We start from the raw sequence: 19,439 nt of genomic DNA, 5'->3' as shown, positions 1-19,439 counted from the left end.
AAGAAAATAAGCTAGGAGGGGGATCGTTAGCAGAGGGCAGTTCCCCTACCTTAGGGGTGAGGAGGGGGTGAGTGGAGTCTCCATCTGAGCAGCCAAGGAGATGCATTTTTGTGTGCCTTTAAGGTTGACTTTTCAACCTAAAATCATCTCAGACACATTAGCAGAGGACTAGAGGGGAGTTAAAAAAAAAAAGTCAAAAGACAGCCTAAAAAACATGATTTGATAGATTTTTAAATCAAAATGTTGGGCCCCAGTCTCGTGATTTTGGGTGATTTTGTTCTCTTGAGACTGGTAATACTATATCTGGTCTTTAGTCAATGGTAAGTAGCCTCTTAACATTCTTTCAGGCCCCAGCACAGTAAGTTTAGGTACAGGCATAAGCTGTGTTTACATTCAAAACCTTGCTCCTTTGACATCCATGGTAGTTTTGCCATTGACATCAAAGGAATCGGGATTTGGCCCTTATTTTATGAAATGTTATATTTAGCATATATCAAAAGTAAGCAAGGTGACTGTACAGGGCTCACTGTCCTAAAGCACCCCCTTATGGCGAGACCCAGCATCACACCACTTACACCTCAGTTTCCTCAGACTGATCTTTGGCCTACTCCTGCTGTGAGGGTGACTTGCTGCAGTGACTGGACCCTCCAGCTAAGTCATTAACAAAACTCCACCCCTCCCAGAGTATCCATGTCCAAAGCAATAAAAAAAAAAAACAAAATAATTGCCCTTGTCTCAAACCCAGGACCAGCTCCAGGGTTTTGGCCGCCCCAAGCAGCCAAACAAAAACAAAAAAAAGCCGCGATCGCGATCTGCGGCGGCAATTCGGCAGGAGGTCCTTCGCTCCGAGCAGGAGTGAGGGACCTTCTGCTGAATTGCCGCCGAACAGCTGGACATGCCGCCCCTCTCAGAAGTGGCCGCCCCAAGCACCTGCTTGGTAAGCTGGTGCCTGGAGCCGGCCTTGCTCAAACCTTCCTTCCCAAAGGGTCTGTCTTCTCTCTTCTACTACAAGCACTGTTCTGCCCAGCCTCTGTGCTCAGCTTTTGTCCTGCCTAGGCGGCTTACCATCTCTCTCCTCAGCCCCCCTGGCCTCCTTGAGGTTGCTCCCTGCTCTTTCTTGAGGACCTCTTGTCCTCCACAGGCCTCTACTTGCCTTCTGCTCTCTTATCCAGTTGGTTCCCCACTGCTGGGCTTCCTTCCTCTTAAACCCAACACCTAGTGCAGGTGTAGCAGGGCAGGGCTCATTGAACAGGGCTGACTAGCCCAAGGGCTCTGGACTCTTAAAGGGGAAAGCTGCACGGTTACGGTAGCAAATGTGATTCATTTGGTAACACTCATGCCACTAGGTCATAGTGGATTCAAGTTCCAGATCAGGACCTGAGCTCATACTCAAAGCCAACATAGCAATGAAGAGTCTGTATTATTATTACATTACAGTTGCAGCTAGGGATTCCAACTTTTTATCGGGACCTCATTTTGCGGTACACTGTACAGACAAAGTAAGAGACAATCCCTGACTTGAAGAGTTTATAATCTAAATAGACAAAGCCAGATTATTATCATTATTTTATAGCTGGGGAATTGAGGCTGTTTGTACATAGCATTACATAAAGCAGTTTTAGATCATTTCAGAATGAAAGACATCACATAAAACCAAAATTTGGTTTTCAATGTATTCTAAAATGTATTATATTTTTATTGAGGATATTTCCACAAAATGTCCTATAATGGCATTTGGATACCAGTGATGGGGTGTCCTAGAAAGGATGGATGGAGAGAGATTGTCAACATGATCATTTTAAATAAAATTTTAACAAAAATTAGTAAACAGATGAATAAGTACTGTTCTCTTTCTTGCTACAAAGCCATATTTTGGGGGAAATATGGATAATGAGGCCATTTGAAAATAGTGGATCATTAAAGAGTCTTCCAGAACTTCTAAATGCTATAACTGCAGTGTTTGTTCTTCCAGTACTTTGCAAGAACAGAAGGGAGAATTACGGAAGCGCCTATCCTACACTACCCACAAACTGGAAATGCTTGAAACAGAATTTGATTCTACTCGCCAATATCTTGAAATTGAACTGAGACGTGCTCAGGAAGAACTTGAAAAAGTAACCGAAAAATTGAGAAGGTGAGTATTTTTTTTAAATAAATAAACTGCATTGAGAATATACAAACTACTGTACTTAACAATGTAGAGATATGCACTCCATTCATTATATAAACATGTTTATAGTACACTTTACACCCACACACATATTTGTTACATACCACACACATATATATTGATATATGTCTATGTGTGTTACACATACATATATATGTATATTTGTGTGTGCATACAGTGTATATTGTATACATGTTATGTAATCTTTATATAATTAATGGCATATACATTATGTGTGTGTGTGTTATTATACACACACACACCTATTATAAACACAAAGGATATTGATATTCCCTTTAGTAAGTACAGTGTAACTGCATTGATATTAGTTGAGTTATTCTGTATTTACGCTGGTGTAAAAGCAGAATTAGGCCCTGTTTTTCAAAGCTGAGCAAAGTTTATGTTCAGTGTATGAAATGTTATGAAGTTTCATATCATGGTGTGGTAAAACATGTTACATTTACTTCCAAAAAGTATGACGTGAAACAAAAAGCCTTCTATTTAAAATGAATACAAACTGTGCAGAAAAAAGGCACAGAGCTGTTCTAAATTTAGAGCCCAATCAGTATAAATAATAGTAATAATCTACAAAAGGAACAGGAGTGCTTGTGGCACCTTAGAGACTAACAAATTTATTAGAGCATAATCTTTCGTGGGCTACAGCCCACTTCTTTGGATGCATATAGAATGGAACATATATTGAGAAGATATATATACACACATACAGAGAGCATGAACAGGTGGGAGTTGTCTTACCAACTCTGAGAGGCCAATTAAGTAAGAGAAAAAAAACTTTTGAAGTGATAATCAAGATAGCCCAGTACAGACAGTTTGATAAGAAGTGTGAGAATACTTACAAGGGGCGATAGATTCAATGTTTGTAATGGCTCAGCCATTCCCAGTCCTTATTCAGTCCTAAATTGATTGTATCTAGTTTGCATATCAATTCCAGCTCAGCAGTCTCTCGTTGGAGTCTGTTTTTGAAGTTTTTCTGTTGTAAAATAGCCACCATTGACTTAAAAGGGAGCAGGCTCTAGCCTTAAGTGCGTACAAGTCATTTTTGAAAAACTCTGAACCAAAAGATGCATTTATTTATGAAAAAATGCAGTTGAACTTTTCCTGAAGGCATCATCATCATCATCATCATGTAGGAAAACGGACAGTGCATCACACCTAATGCAGGTAACAAAAGTACCTTTGCAAGTAGAAACGGAAATCTTGCATAACATTTCTTAGTTGGACTGTAGCACTAATATAAGTGATAACAGATAATTGCTATAAATAAAGAATTTTTAACAGATTGAATTTTAAGACACCAGTAGAGGAAATCATGTTAGCACATGCTTAAAATTAAGCTACATGCTTTCCTGAATCAAGGCCTAAATCAGAGATACAGTATATACCACTTTACATGATTTTGTTATCTACAGGCTTCTACGTAGAGCAGGCAGTCAGCTATCCACACTACTTATCTGTCTACAACATATTTTTTCCCTTCTCTCCTATCGCTTCATTTACATCAGAGCAGTTCAAAGTAACTCCATTCTCAGTGCAGTTTTCTTCAAATCCTTTCACAGTGTTTTCCAATAAATGGCAATGTTAACCATCCTTCTTACTGTACATTAAATTACTTTTCCTGAAGAAGTACATTTTGCAGAGCAAGTGGAAGGCTCAGGTATAGAACAGGGAATATTTGGGTCTTTCTGGATTTGAAATAATGTTTTACTTCAGGCATATCCTGTTTAAAGTGTAAGTCAGATATTTCACAAAAACAACGAGGAGTTCTGTGGCACCTTAGGGTATGTTTAAGTCGATCTAAGATACGTCAACTTCAGCTACGCTATTCTCGTAGCTGAAGTTGCATATCTTAGATTGATCCACCCCCAGTGTAGACCAGGCCTTAAAGACTAACAGATTTATTTGGGCATAAGCTTTCGTGAGTAAAAAACCCCACTATTTCAGTCATGTTATAAAATACACACAAAATGTGTAGCCAGACTGGAAATTAATCTGAGATGCTACCTTTTCATGCAACTTTTAAAAGAGCATACAGGTAACTCGTTCACTATGCTTGGAATACTTATAGGAACATGCCTCGGTATTTAAGTATAGTAACCATCTTCTGCCATAAAACCCGCTTCAACTTTGCCTTTTAGAAAATGTGCAGTAAACCTTGCATCAGGTCTATATAATTTCTTCCCTACCATCTCTGCTTATTTATAATATACATTTGGATCTCAGAAGGAGCCATTATAAAAAGGCTAATCATGTAGTCAGTGGGAGTTTTGCCAGAGTAAAAAGAACATCAGGCTTGTAGACAGGTTGTTTATATAGGTAGGGCCTGATTTTCAGAAGTTCTGAGTGTGATGGATTGGACACCCCCCCTTCCGGGCCTCCAGCTGATGTGCTGGGGTCTCATTGAGCCCACCTATCCCACCAGCCTGGGTTCCCCTTACTCTGTGCTGCTGTGACAGGCTCTCAAGCCCCTTCCAGCACACACACACACAGGTAGGGACACACCCAGCTATAGAATCACACAGTCTGGAATCAGCTCTGTATGGGAGGACTCAGCTTGGGGAATTTCCCAGCACTCCTGTGCCCATACCCTCTGGAGCAGTGGTGGGAAACCTGTGGCCTGTCAGGGTAATTCGCTGGCGGGTCACCAGACAGTTTGATTACATTTGCATGGCTGCCCACCATTCCCAGTGGCCGTGGTTCACCATTCCTGGCTCTTGGGAGCTGCGGGAAGCAGCAGCCAGCCCATCCCTGTGGCCCGCACCGCTTCTTGCAGCTCCCACTGGCTGGGAATGGCGAACCAGGGCCACTGGGAGCTGCAGATTTACATGCAAATGTAAACAAACTGTCAGGCGGCCTGCCAGTGGATTACCCTGATGGGTTGCATGTGGCCCGCGGACCACAGGTTGCCCACCACTACTCTGGAATGTAAACCCAAAATTATGTTGCATTGCATTGTATAGAGATCTATACATCATAAGCTCATGAGATTCGCCCCCTCCCTCAATGTGGAGGAAGATATACACAATTTCCCTCCCCCCGCCCAGTTATGAATTGCATAAACTGAGTTTTAGAATAAACAAAAAACAAGTTGATTAACTACAAAAAGTAAATTTTAAGTGATGAGGGATAGCAAACAGAACAAAGCAGATTACTGAGCAAATAAAACAAAACACGCAAACTAGACGGAATACATTAAAGAAATTGGCTACAAACAGTAATTTCTCTCCCTAAAAGTTGTTTTATGCAGGTTGCAGAGTTTCTTGAAGGTAAACTGCACTGCTTGCAGTTTAAATCTCCAGGTATACCCTTCACAGGCTGACCTTTCTCGCCTCTGCTCAGCCCCTGCCTCCCCCAGCTTAATTCCTTTGTTTCTTCAGCTGTTTTCAGCAGTCTTCCTTCTTGGGTGGGGAGGAAGTGGAGAAGAGTCTAGATTGACTCACTCCCCAGCCTTAAATAGGATTTGTATTTGGCAGGAATCCTTTGTTTCCCAGTTTGACTCCCACCCCCTTCCCGTGAAAAAGTACCAGCACGTCAAGATGGTATCCTGTACCAGGTGACATGATCACATGACCCTACAGTGTTAAAGCAGCATCCCAGGAAACTTCTCAGGAAGGAGGGAGATTAGTATCCTTCCTAATAGCCCATTCAAGCTATTTGCATACTTTTGGTGGGCGATCCCCAGGTGAAAACACAGTTGTAATTATTACATAGTCAATATTTCTAACTTCAGATACAGAAATGATACATGCATACAAATTGGATAATCACATTCAGTAAATCATAACCTTTCCAATGATATCTCGCATGACCCATCTTGCATAAAACATATCTTAGTTATGCCATATTCGTATCATAACAATATTTCTATGAAGAATATGGGGCATCACGTCACACTGAGCACCTAGTACTTCAGTTCAGGTCAATGAGCCAGATCCAATGCCTGTTGAAATCAATGGAAAGACTGCTGTTGAAATCAGTGCACAATGGATCAGGTTCAGTGGATGCTGTGGACGTTCAGAACCTCCAAAAGTCAGGCCCATAACGTGTTTCATTTATTGCAAAGAACATTATCAGTGGAAAGTATTAACATCAAATGACTATAAGTGCTTCTCTAATACTCTACTTGGTAGTTGTTTTTTTATTACGAAGAAAATTTATACAAAAAAAATTATGTTCCAGGCAGGTGATTTCTCCTCCGAAGACTTATCATGTGGGAAGCCCAAAATACTTTACAAGGTGAGCTTTAAAAATTGTTTCTGTTGAGAATAGCAAAAACATAAAAAAATAAGGCAAGATAAACACCTAGAAATCCCCAAACTGGAAACAGATAAACATTTTAAACAAAAGTATGATCCAAAAGAGTGTCAGCAACATGTAAAAATAACTATATGAAGATCAGTGTGTAAAGAACAGTAAGAGCAATATTATAACATCAAGAATTTATCTCCCACGTTGTTCATTTCTAAAGAAAGAGAAAGGTAAATGTGAACAACTGTACTAGATAAGCACAGAGTAACATGGTCCCACTTGTACGCTAAAAAACATTTCAGTCATTAAACTTGTACTGCTGCTCTGAGCAGCGTTCTCCCTAAAAGCTGGAAGCTCCATTAGCCATTGCTTCGAAAGCCTCCCACACCCTTAATTTAATCTACAGCAATGCCAAAACAAACTGTCTTTTTTGTTTGTTTTAAACACAACTATATCCTGTTTAGGGAGGGCACATTTAGATGACTTGATGGCCTATCATTCTCTAAAGGAGTAGGATTTTCTAAGCACACCATGTTGACCTATACTGCCCCCACTGAATTCAATGGTAAAATTTCCATTGACATCAGAGGGAGCAGAGTTTGGCCAATGCTGAGCAATTCTGAAATTCCCACCCTTAAACCATAGTTCTGCTTTGAAAAGTGGCTGAAATGGCATTGCGGGGTTCCGTGTGCCTCACAATGATTTGCATATCATAGAATCATAGAAATGTAGAGCTGGAAGGGACCTCGAGAAGTCATCAAGTCCAGCCTCTTGTGCCATGGCAGGACCAAGGAAACCTTGCCCATCCCTGAGAGGTGTTTGTCCAACTTGTTTCTAAAAGTGTCCAATGATGGGAACTCCATGACCTCCCTTGAAAGCCTATTCCAGAGCTTAACTACCCTTTTAGTTAGGAAGTTTTTTCCAATATCTAACCTGTGTTGTGTTTAAGAGTGTGCTCAGTTTAAAAGTAAAAAAAACCAACCATGCATTTTGACTACCAGTCCTGAAAACTCAAACTGAGCTCAAAGAGCCCTGCTGGAATCATTCCTTCTTTTGCACCCCAACCAGTAATAAAGGTTCTGCTGGTCAAATTAGGCCCACGTCCACACCTGTACAACTCTCAGATTATGCCTTCAGTAACAACTGTGCAAAACCCATCGTCTCCACTTGGAATTTAGAGTAGAATTCTGTTGATGCACAAGAAGTAAAATCCACTTAAACATACGTGTTTAAGTGCTTCACTATAGAGGGATGGACTTCAGCATGTATTGAAGTGGGTTCCTGAACAGGGGCCTCGCAGCTGTGTTGGCTCCTTTGCAGTGCTGGTAGGAGAAAAAGCATCTTATATTTGTAAGAAAGTAGATAAAACTTTAGAGTACAGACAAGGAACAAACCTGTTGAAGAAGAAGGTGCCATTTGTACAGTCACTCTTCAAAGCAGAACTGCTATCTAGGTGAAATTTCCTCCTGTGCAGAGGGCCAGCCGCACAAGGCCTATGCTTCATTTAACCCACATTTTGAGGTCTCAGTGCATAGGCTTTGTATGAGCTATCTGCACAGGGGTGAATTTTACCTTACAAGGGGAAGGTATTTTCTGCTACATTAGACCACATAGATATTTAATAGTAGTGATGATCAGAATTCTTTTTATTAGACCCTGAGAAACATGAGCAGTTGCACTGCATGGGTGCACACACCCACACATACAGAGCACAAGGGTGCCATACAATTTGAATTTACTACAGGACACAGAGAAGGCACCAAAAACATAATAAATGAACAGGGTCACATCAAATAATTCATTCTTTGTAAAAGGCAATTCATAGCTTAGTCAACCCAATTACCACTGAAATTTACAAAGCTGACAGATTTTACAATATAAAAGTCTTAGACACTGCAAAATTCAGACAATCGGGGTGAATGCTTTTCTCTACAAGTGGGGCTATGATACCATTTGTTCATTTGATCATTGAAGGTCAGATTAATTTTCTCCACTCCTGCTTTATTTTTAAATGTATTGCCAAAAGATTTTATTTAATTTTATTATATTATTTTCCTTTCATACCTTTAATGCTTTTTTCCATATATTTCTGAGTCCATTTCCCCCCTCCCCATTCACAGTACTGACACTTCTTTTGGCTCCGTGGGTCTTTTATTTTTCCAGTTTGGGTTTTGTGTGTGCGTGTGTTTATCTACTTTATTTTGATTACCTTTGCATACAGTTCTCAATAGAAACACTCTCTGAAGCTCAGCTCCTTCTATATTGTAGGGGTTTTCATAGAAATGTAGGGCTGGAAGAGACCTTGAGAGGTCATCTAGTCCAGCCCTCTTCACTGTGGCAGGACCAAGTATACCTACACTACCCTGACAGATATTTGTCTAACCTCTTCTTAAAAACCTCCAGTGATGGGGATTCCACAACCTCCCTTAGAAGCTTATTCCAGTATTTAACTATCCTTATAGATAGCAAGTTTTAACTTAGATATTGGGAAAATCTCCTTTGATGAAGATTAAGCTAATTACTTCTTGTCCTACCTTCTGTGGACATAGGGAACATATGTGAAGACCGTTATTAGGTTCCCCCTCTCCCTCGCCCCATCTTCTTTTCTCAAGACTAAACATATCCAGTGTTTTTATCATTTCCTTATCGGTCAGGCTTTCTAAACCTTTTATTGTTTTTGTACCTCTTCCTCTGGACTCTTTCTAATTTGTCTACATCTTTTCTAAAGTGTGGTGCCCAGAACTGGACACAGCATTCCAGCTGAGACCTCACCAGTGTCAAATAGAGCAAGATAATTACCTCGCAGGTCTTACATACAATACTCTGTTAATACACCCCAGAATTATATTAGCCTTTTTTCACAATTGCATCACAATATTCACTCATATGCAATTTGTGATCCACTGTAACCCCAGATACTTTTTAGCAGCACTCCTGCCTAGCCAATTATTCCCCTTTTTGTAGTTGCACATTTGATTTGTCCTTCCTAAGTGCAGTATTCTACACCTTATTCAATTTCATCTTGTTGATTTCAGACTAGTTCTCTAAGTTCTCATTGGTTCTTTTGAATTTTAATCCTGTCCTACAAAGTGCTTGAAACCCCTTCCAGCTTGGTGTCTTCCACAGATTTTATAAGCATAATCTCCACTCCATTATCCAAGTCATGAGTAAAAATATTGACTAGTACCAGACCAAGGACAGACCTCTGCAAGCCCCCTCCCTGCCCCCCACAGTTTGCTATCGAACTATTGATAATTACTCTGGTCTTTCAACCAGTTATGCACCTGCCTTATAGTAATTTTATCTAAACTACATTTCCCTAATTTGCTTATGAGAAATTCATGTGGGACTGTCAAAAGTCGTACTAAAATCAAAATGTATCATCTCTTGCTTTCCCCCTATCCACTCACCAGTAATCCTGCAAAAGAAGGAAATTAAAGTGGTTTTGTATGATTTGTTCTTGTTAAACCCATGTTGGCTTTTATTTATAACCCTACGATCCTCTAGGTGTTGACAAAATGATTGTTTAATAATTTGTTCCAGTATCTTCTCAGGTATCGAAGTTAGGCTGACTGGTCTATACTTCTCCAGATGCTCTTGGTTCCCCTTTTTAAGTACCTTTCTCCAGTCCTCAGGGACTTCACCCATCCTCCATGAGTTTTCAAAGATAGTCACTAATGGTTCTGAAATTGTTTCAGCTAGTTCCTTTAAGTACTCTTGGGTGAATTTCATCAGGTCCTGTTGACTTGAATACATCTCCCTTATCTAAGTATTCTTTAACCTGTTCTTTCCCTGCTTTGACTTGTGTTCCTTCCCCCTTGTTATTAACATTAATTGTGTTAAATATCCAGTCACAGTTTACCTTTTTAGTGAAGACTGAAGCAAAATAGGCATTAAACAACTCATCTGTCACCGTTTTGTTGAGGTTTGGCTCTTGCTTAGTGAGTTTTGTTAATTTTCTAAAAATTTTATTTAAAAAGGAGTATTTCAGAGAACTAGGGTTTACATGCTACAGTCCACTAACTCGTGTGGATAGAGCAAACCTGGATGGAAATGGAGTAGGAGAAGCAGGGAGCAATGGCCCATGACACATTCCTACTGCACCCATAGAGGGGGGGCACTGTCAGAGTGAAGAGTTTAATATTAGAAGGGACCACCAGATCATCTAGGGCTTGTCTACATAGAAACCGCTACTGCAGCACAGTGGTGCCACCACAGCAGTGCCACTGCAGCGCTCCAGTGAAGATTCTACACCAATGGGAGAAACCCTCCCGTCAGTGTACGTAATCCACCTCCCCAAGAGGCAGTAGCTCAGTTGATGGGAGAATTCTCCTGTCGGCCTAACACTGCCTACCCCGGGGGGTTAGGTTGGTTTAAGTGCATCGCTCAGAAGTGTCAATTCCTAGTGTAGAGCAGGCCCTATGCTGACCTCCTATATATCACAGGCCACCAATGCTACCCAACATCCACACTAAACCAACAACTAAAATTAGACCAAAATATTACAGCCGACAGGAGACTATTATGTGTCACAGGAAGAGTTGAGTTAATGGGGATTGAGTCTGTGCTCTTTGAAGTCAATAGCAAAACAGTGCAGAATCAGGCCTGTGCTGGATTAGGCGCAAAACCAGGGGGATCAGCTACTCTCCATGGCATGCCCTCATCTGAATAGCATAGATAATTAACGAGTTAGAGAAGCATTAGGTCATGTTCTATGCCTGCAACTTTCTTAAGGGTGTAGACAGGGAGCCTCATATGGGTATGTCTACACAGTAAAGAAAAACCCATGGTTGGCCCATGTCAGCTGACTCAGGCTTGGACTGCTGGGCTGTTTCATTGCTGTGTAGATTTCCGGGCTTTGGATGGAGCCCGGGCTCTAGGACCCCGCAGTGGGGAGGGTCCCAGACCTTGGGCTCCAGTCTGTACCTGGAAGTCTACACAGCAATGGAACAGCCCCACAGTCCAAGCCCAAGTCGGCTGGCACTTTTCTTTGCTATAATAGTGTTTGTTCTCTCTCTCTCTCTCTCCTATTGTTTTTTCTGGAGGAAGGTGGGTAGGGTATAATACAGCTTCAGACTTTTCTTTGTCATGTTGAATCTGGCTAGCAGTGAAAGTCTATTTAGTGGTTGCAGAAGTAGACATCTATATAGAGGCTTAATATGAATTGGTGCATGTGATAGGAACAGAGAAGATAGAGAGATCTGTGAACTCCAACCAAGCCATTTAATCACCTAGAAATTTGTAACAATGACATCAGGAGATGTAATCAGTTCAGCTGGTGATTTCATGAACTGACCTCTAGTTCTGTACAAGGGCTCATTGTATACGCTTTCTCACCAATTTGGTCATCCACTTGGCAGACAGCATTACCGCAGAGCCCTCCTCTAGGGTGAGGTTCACCTCTGTGTAGTGGGCCAACAGAAGGTCTGCACAGCACCTTAGTCCTCTTTAGGCTCTCAAAATAAGGCTTATGGGCCTTAATTTGACCCCCACACCCACCCCCTTTCACAGTGGGAATTTTCCCCATAGGGAAGTCCTCCTTTTTCCACAGCTTTACTAGGGGCAAAAATTTTCCTCACAGATCTGCCTGACAGATCTTAACACCTAGAGTCCATTCTCCCTACCCTACAACCCCACAAGAATTATGGGCACATAGGGAAAGCACAGTCCCAGAATTATGATCCGCTGATGCAGTCTCTAAATGGGGAATTTTGCCATATAATTGGAAGGAAAATCTTTACAGCACAAAGCAGTGGAAATAGGTCTGAAATGCCTCTCTATTTCATTGTAAATCAGAGATAGGCCTGACCATCCCCTCACCCAACTCTGGGGCAGTTTGAATCCATAGTTCAATCCTCATTTCAAGGCTTTTCCCTATCTCTATAATTGGTCAAACCAAAATCATGCTTCTAGGCCCACTGTACTTTTGGGAAGCTGAATTCAGATTCAAACTTCTCAGCCTAGGCCCAGTTGTTCATTATATCCAAGTTCACTATTAGCAGGGTCCATTGCCTAGGACATCATAGTGAAGAAGGCCTTAGGTCTGTTCCCATGAGATGTCCAATGCAGAGATTTGAGAGGCATTTAGATAAACTTTTCAAACCTGAACATTAAGTTGCCAATGGCCCCTACCTGCATACAGCAGGGCATACCGATGGGCTGTTATGCACATGTGTAACAGGGCACCACCATCCCTTAGGATATGGAAAAATGAGGCACAGTCACTATTGTTACACTAATGGCTGATGTCTCTGACAGAGCCGATTCTAGGCAACTTGTCTCCTAGAACACTACGGTTACTAGCAGGATAGCCTGGAGAAGCTGACAAACTTTCTTGAGCGTGTAACTCCTGAATAAATAGGAAGTTTCTGTTTCCTATGTCCCACCCCAGTCCCATTATGTTAATAAAAATAAATATCTATCCATCCTTTTGAGGGCAAAATTTTGTTCCCTACACCAAGCCCAAGTCAATGTGTTGGGTGTGCTAGGGCATGGATTCCTGTGGTCTACCAGAAGGAATTCTCCTAAGCCATACAGTGATGACTTTATGTGGCTGTTCTTGCAATCTCAGAACTCCAGTAGCATCACCCCTTAACTTGAAGGCGTGGTTAGTGAATCCATGCATTTGATGATCTGCAGATCACGCCTCTCCCCCAGCTCTACCACCACAATTCCTGAGCATGGTGCACAGGTTACCCTCTGTGCAGGTTCCCACATCCTGGTGCTCCATGCATACTTATGTCCAGGAATGGCACTGGCTCTTGTGCATTCAGGGCTTCTGGCACAATTTGCCTCTAACTATAGTAAGCAAATATGTCAAAGTGGTTTTCTCAGGAAGTGGATGGTAAATATATTGCTAAAGCCTTGGGCTTTAAACTCCTATCCATTGATAGGCAGCAGAAGTGAAAAGTAAATATACTTTAATATTAATGGGAGCCCAAGTTTATGCTGAGGTGCAAAAATACAAGTAAAAAGAAATATGTAAACACTTCTAATTATATTATATCATCTTTGTTTTAGGATACAAAACAATTATCTAGCCTTACAAAGAATTAATCAGGACTTGGAAGATAAACTTTACAGGATGGTAAGTTTTTTTTTTAATTTTAAATATATATTTTATGATTCTTAAGCTACAGGACAAATGGCTGCATAATTGGTATGATTAAGCTTGTGCTGTACACAGGGGGATACTAAACCAGGGAGCATGACTTTATCAATGTAATGAGCCAGCCCCGTAGCTGGCATATATCTGCATAGTTCTATTAACTTCAACGAAGATATGTCAATTTATATCAGTTGGTGATCTGGCTGGACAATCTTGGCTTTAAAAGAATTCTGGTTAATTTGGCTAATAACGTCTTTTTCCTTCGGTTTGTAATATTTAGGTTTTAATTAAGAAAAGATTCAAATGAGGCAATCCAAATTACCAAACTGAAAAATGTTTCATTGATCTTTGGTACATTCATTCAGCTTTATTAAGTGACTTAATTGAGCTTGGAGAGTCTTTTCATATCCTGTCATAACTATCAGTCAGTCTCAGTATATTCATTTCTGTGTCAATGTTGATCCTACTGCCATAGGCCAGTTAGTAACTAAGAGGGGGAGAAATTATTGCACCAGGTATGGGCCTCTGGGTTTATGAACATTATGAATGAACCACATGAACATACAGTCACACTCTGCTTGGAGCTGTAAAAATACCCTGTAATTTTATTAGTGGTGATGCTTATTTGTCAATGCACTTTTAACATAATATTCATTTTTAGGAAGATTTTAAAGAGAACTTTGGGTGTGATGTTGAGGAGGGATATGCATGGAACAACAATTGTAAACATTGTGTTGTGAGGAATTCTGTTGCAGTGCCTGAATCTCAAAAGGTCTTCAGGTCTTTACCCTTCCTTTGCATCCTCCCTTTGACCCTGTAACCATCCATTCCCAACTCACCTTCCTTTCTGGTCCTTTAACAATCCCTCATGCATGCACCATACATACATACTGCTGATACAGCCCTTTAAGGATGCTAGTGCAGAGCCTGGGGCATATTGCACAGAATAGCATATAACATTTGCCTGGAGAGACAGACTGGAGCTATGCAAGACAAACTGGGCTTGGCAATGTGCCTGATGAAGATGGGGGAATTTCAGATTTAGAAAAAGAGGACAGGAAATGGATTGTTAGACATTGGAGGGTGGAATAGGGACGGAATCCAGGAACGCACAATTTAGAGTCCCCCAGGCCCTAAACAGGAAATTGGAAACCGAACCTTAAATCTGAATATTTCTCCTCCAGGCTCCAAATATCCATGGACCCATTCGTATCCCAGGAATTTTGTGCAAATAAAGGATGCAAGATGTGGTCCATAGTTAATAAAACATCAGTACATTAGTAACTGGCAAAGAATTGATAAAGTGAGGGGCAATGATGGAGACAGTGAGCAGATTTGTTTAAGTTATATCTATTTGATTATATCCCTGTCCCCCACCCTTCATATGCTCATTTCTTCTTTTATTGTAAGATCCTTGGGCCAGGGATTGTATCTCCATCTATGTTTGGACAGCACCTAGCATGTTGTCGTTGCAATCACAATGCAACTAAATAATAACACTTTGAAATTCCAATTGGCAAACAAAAAGAAAGAGGTAACGCCAGGCACTATAGAAAGCAACAGTTTTCTAGGTCATACCAAATACTTTGGAATAAACAAGAGCTCTCAGACCCACAACAGAGCCTGTGCTTTAAAGCATGAGAAGAGAATCTCGCATGAGTGGAACAGGACATGGTCCCAGTGGAGAACCTCACCTTTCTTTATTCCTATCAGCTCGAGAGGAAGTGAAGACTGATTCACAGGAACTGAAGAGGTTCTCCAAGGCTTTATGGAACACTTAATCTCAGAGTTGCTTTGTCTTCTGGAACATTGAGACAGGGGAACCTGTTGGCAAAAAACAAATAAGATCAAATGGAAACTAATAAAAACAAGAAGGAGGAATGTAGCAGATTGTGTGCCATTCTTGATTCAAATGGCCCAAACCATTTGATTTTCAGGGCACATTGCAAAGCCCAACCTTTTGGGAAGAGTTGGGTGAATTAAAAGCCGATCTGGCTATTATTGTGGGCTAGGATCACAGAGGCCGAAGAAGTGGGCTGTAGCCCACGAAAGCTTATGCTCAAATAAATGTGTTAGTCTCTAAGGTGCCACAAATACTCCTGTTCTTTTTGCGGATACAGACTAACATGGCTCCTACTCTGAAAAGAGGTCTCTCTCTCTCTCCTCACTTTCTGTGTTAGGGAAGCAGCGGGATTAATTTTTGTTGTCTAGGTCAGTTTGTGTTTCACTGTATTTCAAAAGCATTTAAAGCCTCTGGATGGCGCTGTTTTATATTTTATAGAAATCCCAATAAATTTAAAAAATAAGCAAAAAAACCCCAAACTCATGCCATCCCGGCTTTACCTTTGCCTGTATATTTTGGTTCGTATTTGGATACTGAACAGTTAACATATCCAAATGGAACGAACAGGGAGGAGGTTGGGGAGCAGAAGCAATACTTTTACAGTCCTAGTCCTACAACAGCATGTGCGCAGGTGGAGTCCCATTGAAGTTAAAGGAACTCTGCTCAGACAAAGGGCTCCGAATGCTTCTGTGCTGGTGCAGGATTGGGGCCTAAGTTTGCTATGTTTCTGCCTCTACCCTCCCCCCCAAAATAGAATTGAAAAGAAAAATATTAGGTGGACAAGGCAAAAAAACAAATCTAGTAACTGCCCTGTTTCGGAGGAATCTGGAATTTTAAATCCACTTGTGCCTACTGTTGAAAGTGACATAAAAATTAGTTCCATTAAATAGAAAAAAACTGAGATTTTTCTTTGTGTATCAGTTGTTTTTCTCCTAACCTGTACCTGCTTTTAAATACTGACCTATAAAACATTTTTTTTAAACTTTTTAAAATAACCTTGTGACTCTAACCAAGTATTGTTGCCCAACTGAGGGTAACAGTCACCCTGATGGGATGAGCCACCTGCCCTGCTTGGCAAAAGTGGGGAGGGAGGACAGAGAGACTTCCTTGCTTAGGAGAAAATGTTCAGTCGAGAAAAATGAAGACGCCCTGGGCCGCTTGTGATTTGCAATTAGAGGAAGCAACAGTAGAAACAAAGAAAGTAAACACTGCACAAGTAAAACAGGCCATTTTTAGTCAACCCTCAGAAGGGGTAAAACACACCCTGCTCCCTTCTGGAGCCTTGTTTTCCTGTTACTGTGACCTACCCTTACCTGTTGCTGCCCCAGCCTGATTCAATCGCTATTACAGAGAACAGAATAAGGAGCCTCCCTCTGACCCATTGTTATGATGCTCCATTCCCTGGCCAGCAAGGTGCACTCACACATCAGGGACTTGACACCTTCAGGGCAGACTGGCCCAGGATCCTGAACACACCTTGGCTTTTCTTTTAGAAGGTCTCTACTTTTGGGCTACGGATAATTTTCAGTTGTGCCCTGACAGATAAAAATACAGGCTATTGATGGTACAGGGGAAGAGACCAATAGGGAAATCTGCATTGGGTGCAAATCTGGATTGAGGCTGCTGGTGAGATATGCACTAGCGAAGAAACATGTCCACTATGACTTGTGCTTGTAGCATTCTGGGCTGTGATCCAGCCAGTCTGTTCCTGACACCCTTCTCTAGGAGACCAGGGTCATCACCATGGTGATATGTCCATCTACTCACTATAACCATGGCACTGGCATTATCTCACACTGAGGCACAGCGTAATCTGATTTCACAATCACCACAGCCATATACTCTCTTCTGTCTCCACACTTAGGTGTGGGGGGCCTCACCTGGCCAGAAGTCAAATGTCATAGAACCATAGGGTTAGAAGGGACCGTAAGTGTCATCTAATCTAACCCCCTGCCAAGATGCAGGATGTGTGATGCCTCTTATCAACTGTCACAACATAGCTTCCCCAACTGAATGATACTTCCCGCACTGGCCTTATACAAACAAGCCATGCTGCTGTAATTAAAAGAGGCATAATCACAATTTGCTTGGCAGGATTCATCAAGAGAAATGATCAGGTATAATCCAACCATAACATTGTACTAGGGAGCAAACAATAATCAATATTCTTAGAAAAATAAAATCACAATGCAAAAGGTAAAAAACAAATCTTATAACCTCCCTCCACCCTAAAATGGCTGTCTCCATCATATAAAGGCCAGAGAAAGGATGGCTTCTGCTTATACAGAGTCAGATGCTATGGTGGTAATTCAATTGCTAGATAATCCACCTCCATGGTAAATGCATTCTTTGTTTACTCTTCGGCCCCTTTTATTCTTCACTGTGTCATTGAGAGAGGTGGCTGTTTATTCTAGCCATAGTCTCACTGCGGGGATGATGGAAAACCACCAGTATCCCTTCTTTAATAAACAGAAATGCAACTTTTTGTCTTTCTGAATATGTTTTATGCTATTAAGTCATTGTAGTATCCATATTTTTGATATGATTATTTTCAGTCCATGTTGTTTTTAGTACCTCAATGAGTTTACTTACAGGTTATATAGCAAGGGTCGGCAACCTTTCAGAAGTGGTGTGCCGAGTCTTCGTTTATTCACTCTAATTTAAGGTTTCGCGTGCCAGTAATACATTTTAACGTTTTTAGAAGGTCTCTTTCTATAAGTCTATAATATATAACTAAACTATTGTTGTATATAAAGTAAATAAGGTTTTTAAAATGTTTAAGAAGCTTCATTTAAAATTAAATTAAAATGCAGAGCCCCCCGGACCGGTGGCCAGGACCCGGGCAGTGTGAGTGCCACTGAAAATCAGCTCGTGTGCCACCTTTGGCACGCGTGCCATAGGTTGCCTACCCTTGTTATATAGGATGCTATAGGCATGTTAAAGGACTGTATGAAAATTAATGTGGCATCTAAAAGAACCTTACATTTGCTTTTATTGTCTACCTACTGTACCGATACGCAAAAATAACTGCATTATCATTACTCTATAATATCCTAACTCAAAAAAACAGTAGGGGACGCAAATATGCTTGTTCACCCAGAATGCCAAAATGCCTAATTACAGCTTTGGTTTCACAGAATTGTTTCAGTTGGGGTGGGGGGGAAACTAAAGAAGTTAAAAAAAATTAAAAAGTTGACATTTTTTAAATAAAGCATTTAAATTTTCAGTTCAAAACAATTTGTTTCAAAATTTCCTTTTAGTTTTTAAAAACTAAATCAAAATGGTCAAAAATAAAGCATTCAACATATGATTTGACCTGAAATGATTTCCCCCCTCCCCAGTTTTTCAGAATTGTCAGAGAATCCCCAAAACAGCTCAACTTGTTAGAGGTCAGGGTAATGGAACTGAAGAGTCAGGGGAAGGGTTGGTGAATCTGGTTGGAAATCTCAGTTTTTGCATAAACGTCTAACAAACTGGTTGAACCAAGGCAATAAACCAATAAAAAGATATTACCTCACCACCTTGTCTCTCTGGGTGAGCCAAGGCATTGACTTTAGAATAAAAGTCTGTGCCTGATTTTCCCATGACAGCTCTCAATCAGCCATTAGTATTTAAATAAAAAATGTGGAAGATGGATACAATGAGGAAATGTCAGGCTATTTCTGACTTATACCTAAGGACTCTGAAAACCCAGCATGTGATCTTGTTCCTGCATAAAGAATTTGATGACTTTGAAGGTGACTTTGAGCAGTTGGAGTGATTTAGAGCACCTCATTTTTTTTCTTCACTAAGAAGCACTTGCGTTTTTTCTTTTTGCTGAATGCCCCATGAAAGTGAAGTGGAGGTGACCTAAATATACTTTAAGGGATTTGCATCCCAAAGACAAGAAAATTTAGAGTCAGCTCTACCTGACAGGCTCATTTTCTCACATTTAGTGAGGACAGTTGTGAATTTTCAGAGACATTTAGAGGGATAGTCAGTCAAGGCAGAATCCAGAGAAAGTGTATTTCCTGGAGCCAAGAAAACTTCCTAAAAATCTTCTTTTGGGGAAG

General features: G+C 40.9%; 1 protein-coding gene across 18 annotated transcripts in view; it reads left to right on the top strand.

Annotated features, from left to right (window-relative positions):
* BEGAIN (brain enriched guanylate kinase associated) overlaps nt 1-19,439 on the top strand; it is a 479,190-nt gene that overhangs the window by 383,397 nt on the left and 76,354 nt on the right. For 10 of the 18 annotated variants that reach the window (XM_065595725.1, XM_065595716.1, XM_065595719.1 and 7 more), the window contains 3 exons: nt 1,973-2,134; nt 6,368-6,424; nt 13,457-13,523. In XM_065595725.1, coding sequence (XP_065451797.1) covers nt 1,973-2,134; nt 6,368-6,424; nt 13,457-13,523 — 286 coding nt within the window. The remainder of the gene's footprint in view (nt 1-1,972; nt 2,135-6,367; nt 6,425-13,456; nt 13,524-19,439) is intronic. The other 8 variants (XM_065595715.1, XM_065595721.1, XM_065595723.1 and 5 more) reach the window with 1 other exon arrangement.

The sequence above is a fragment of the Chrysemys picta genome, chromosome 4, assembly GCF_011386835.1.
Source record: "Chrysemys picta bellii isolate R12L10 chromosome 4, ASM1138683v2, whole genome shotgun sequence".
Classification (NCBI taxonomy): Eukaryota; Metazoa; Chordata; order Testudines; family Emydidae; genus Chrysemys; species Chrysemys picta.
The sequence above is the reverse complement of the archived record's forward strand: the minus strand, read 5'-3'. Positions and strand labels throughout refer to the sequence as shown.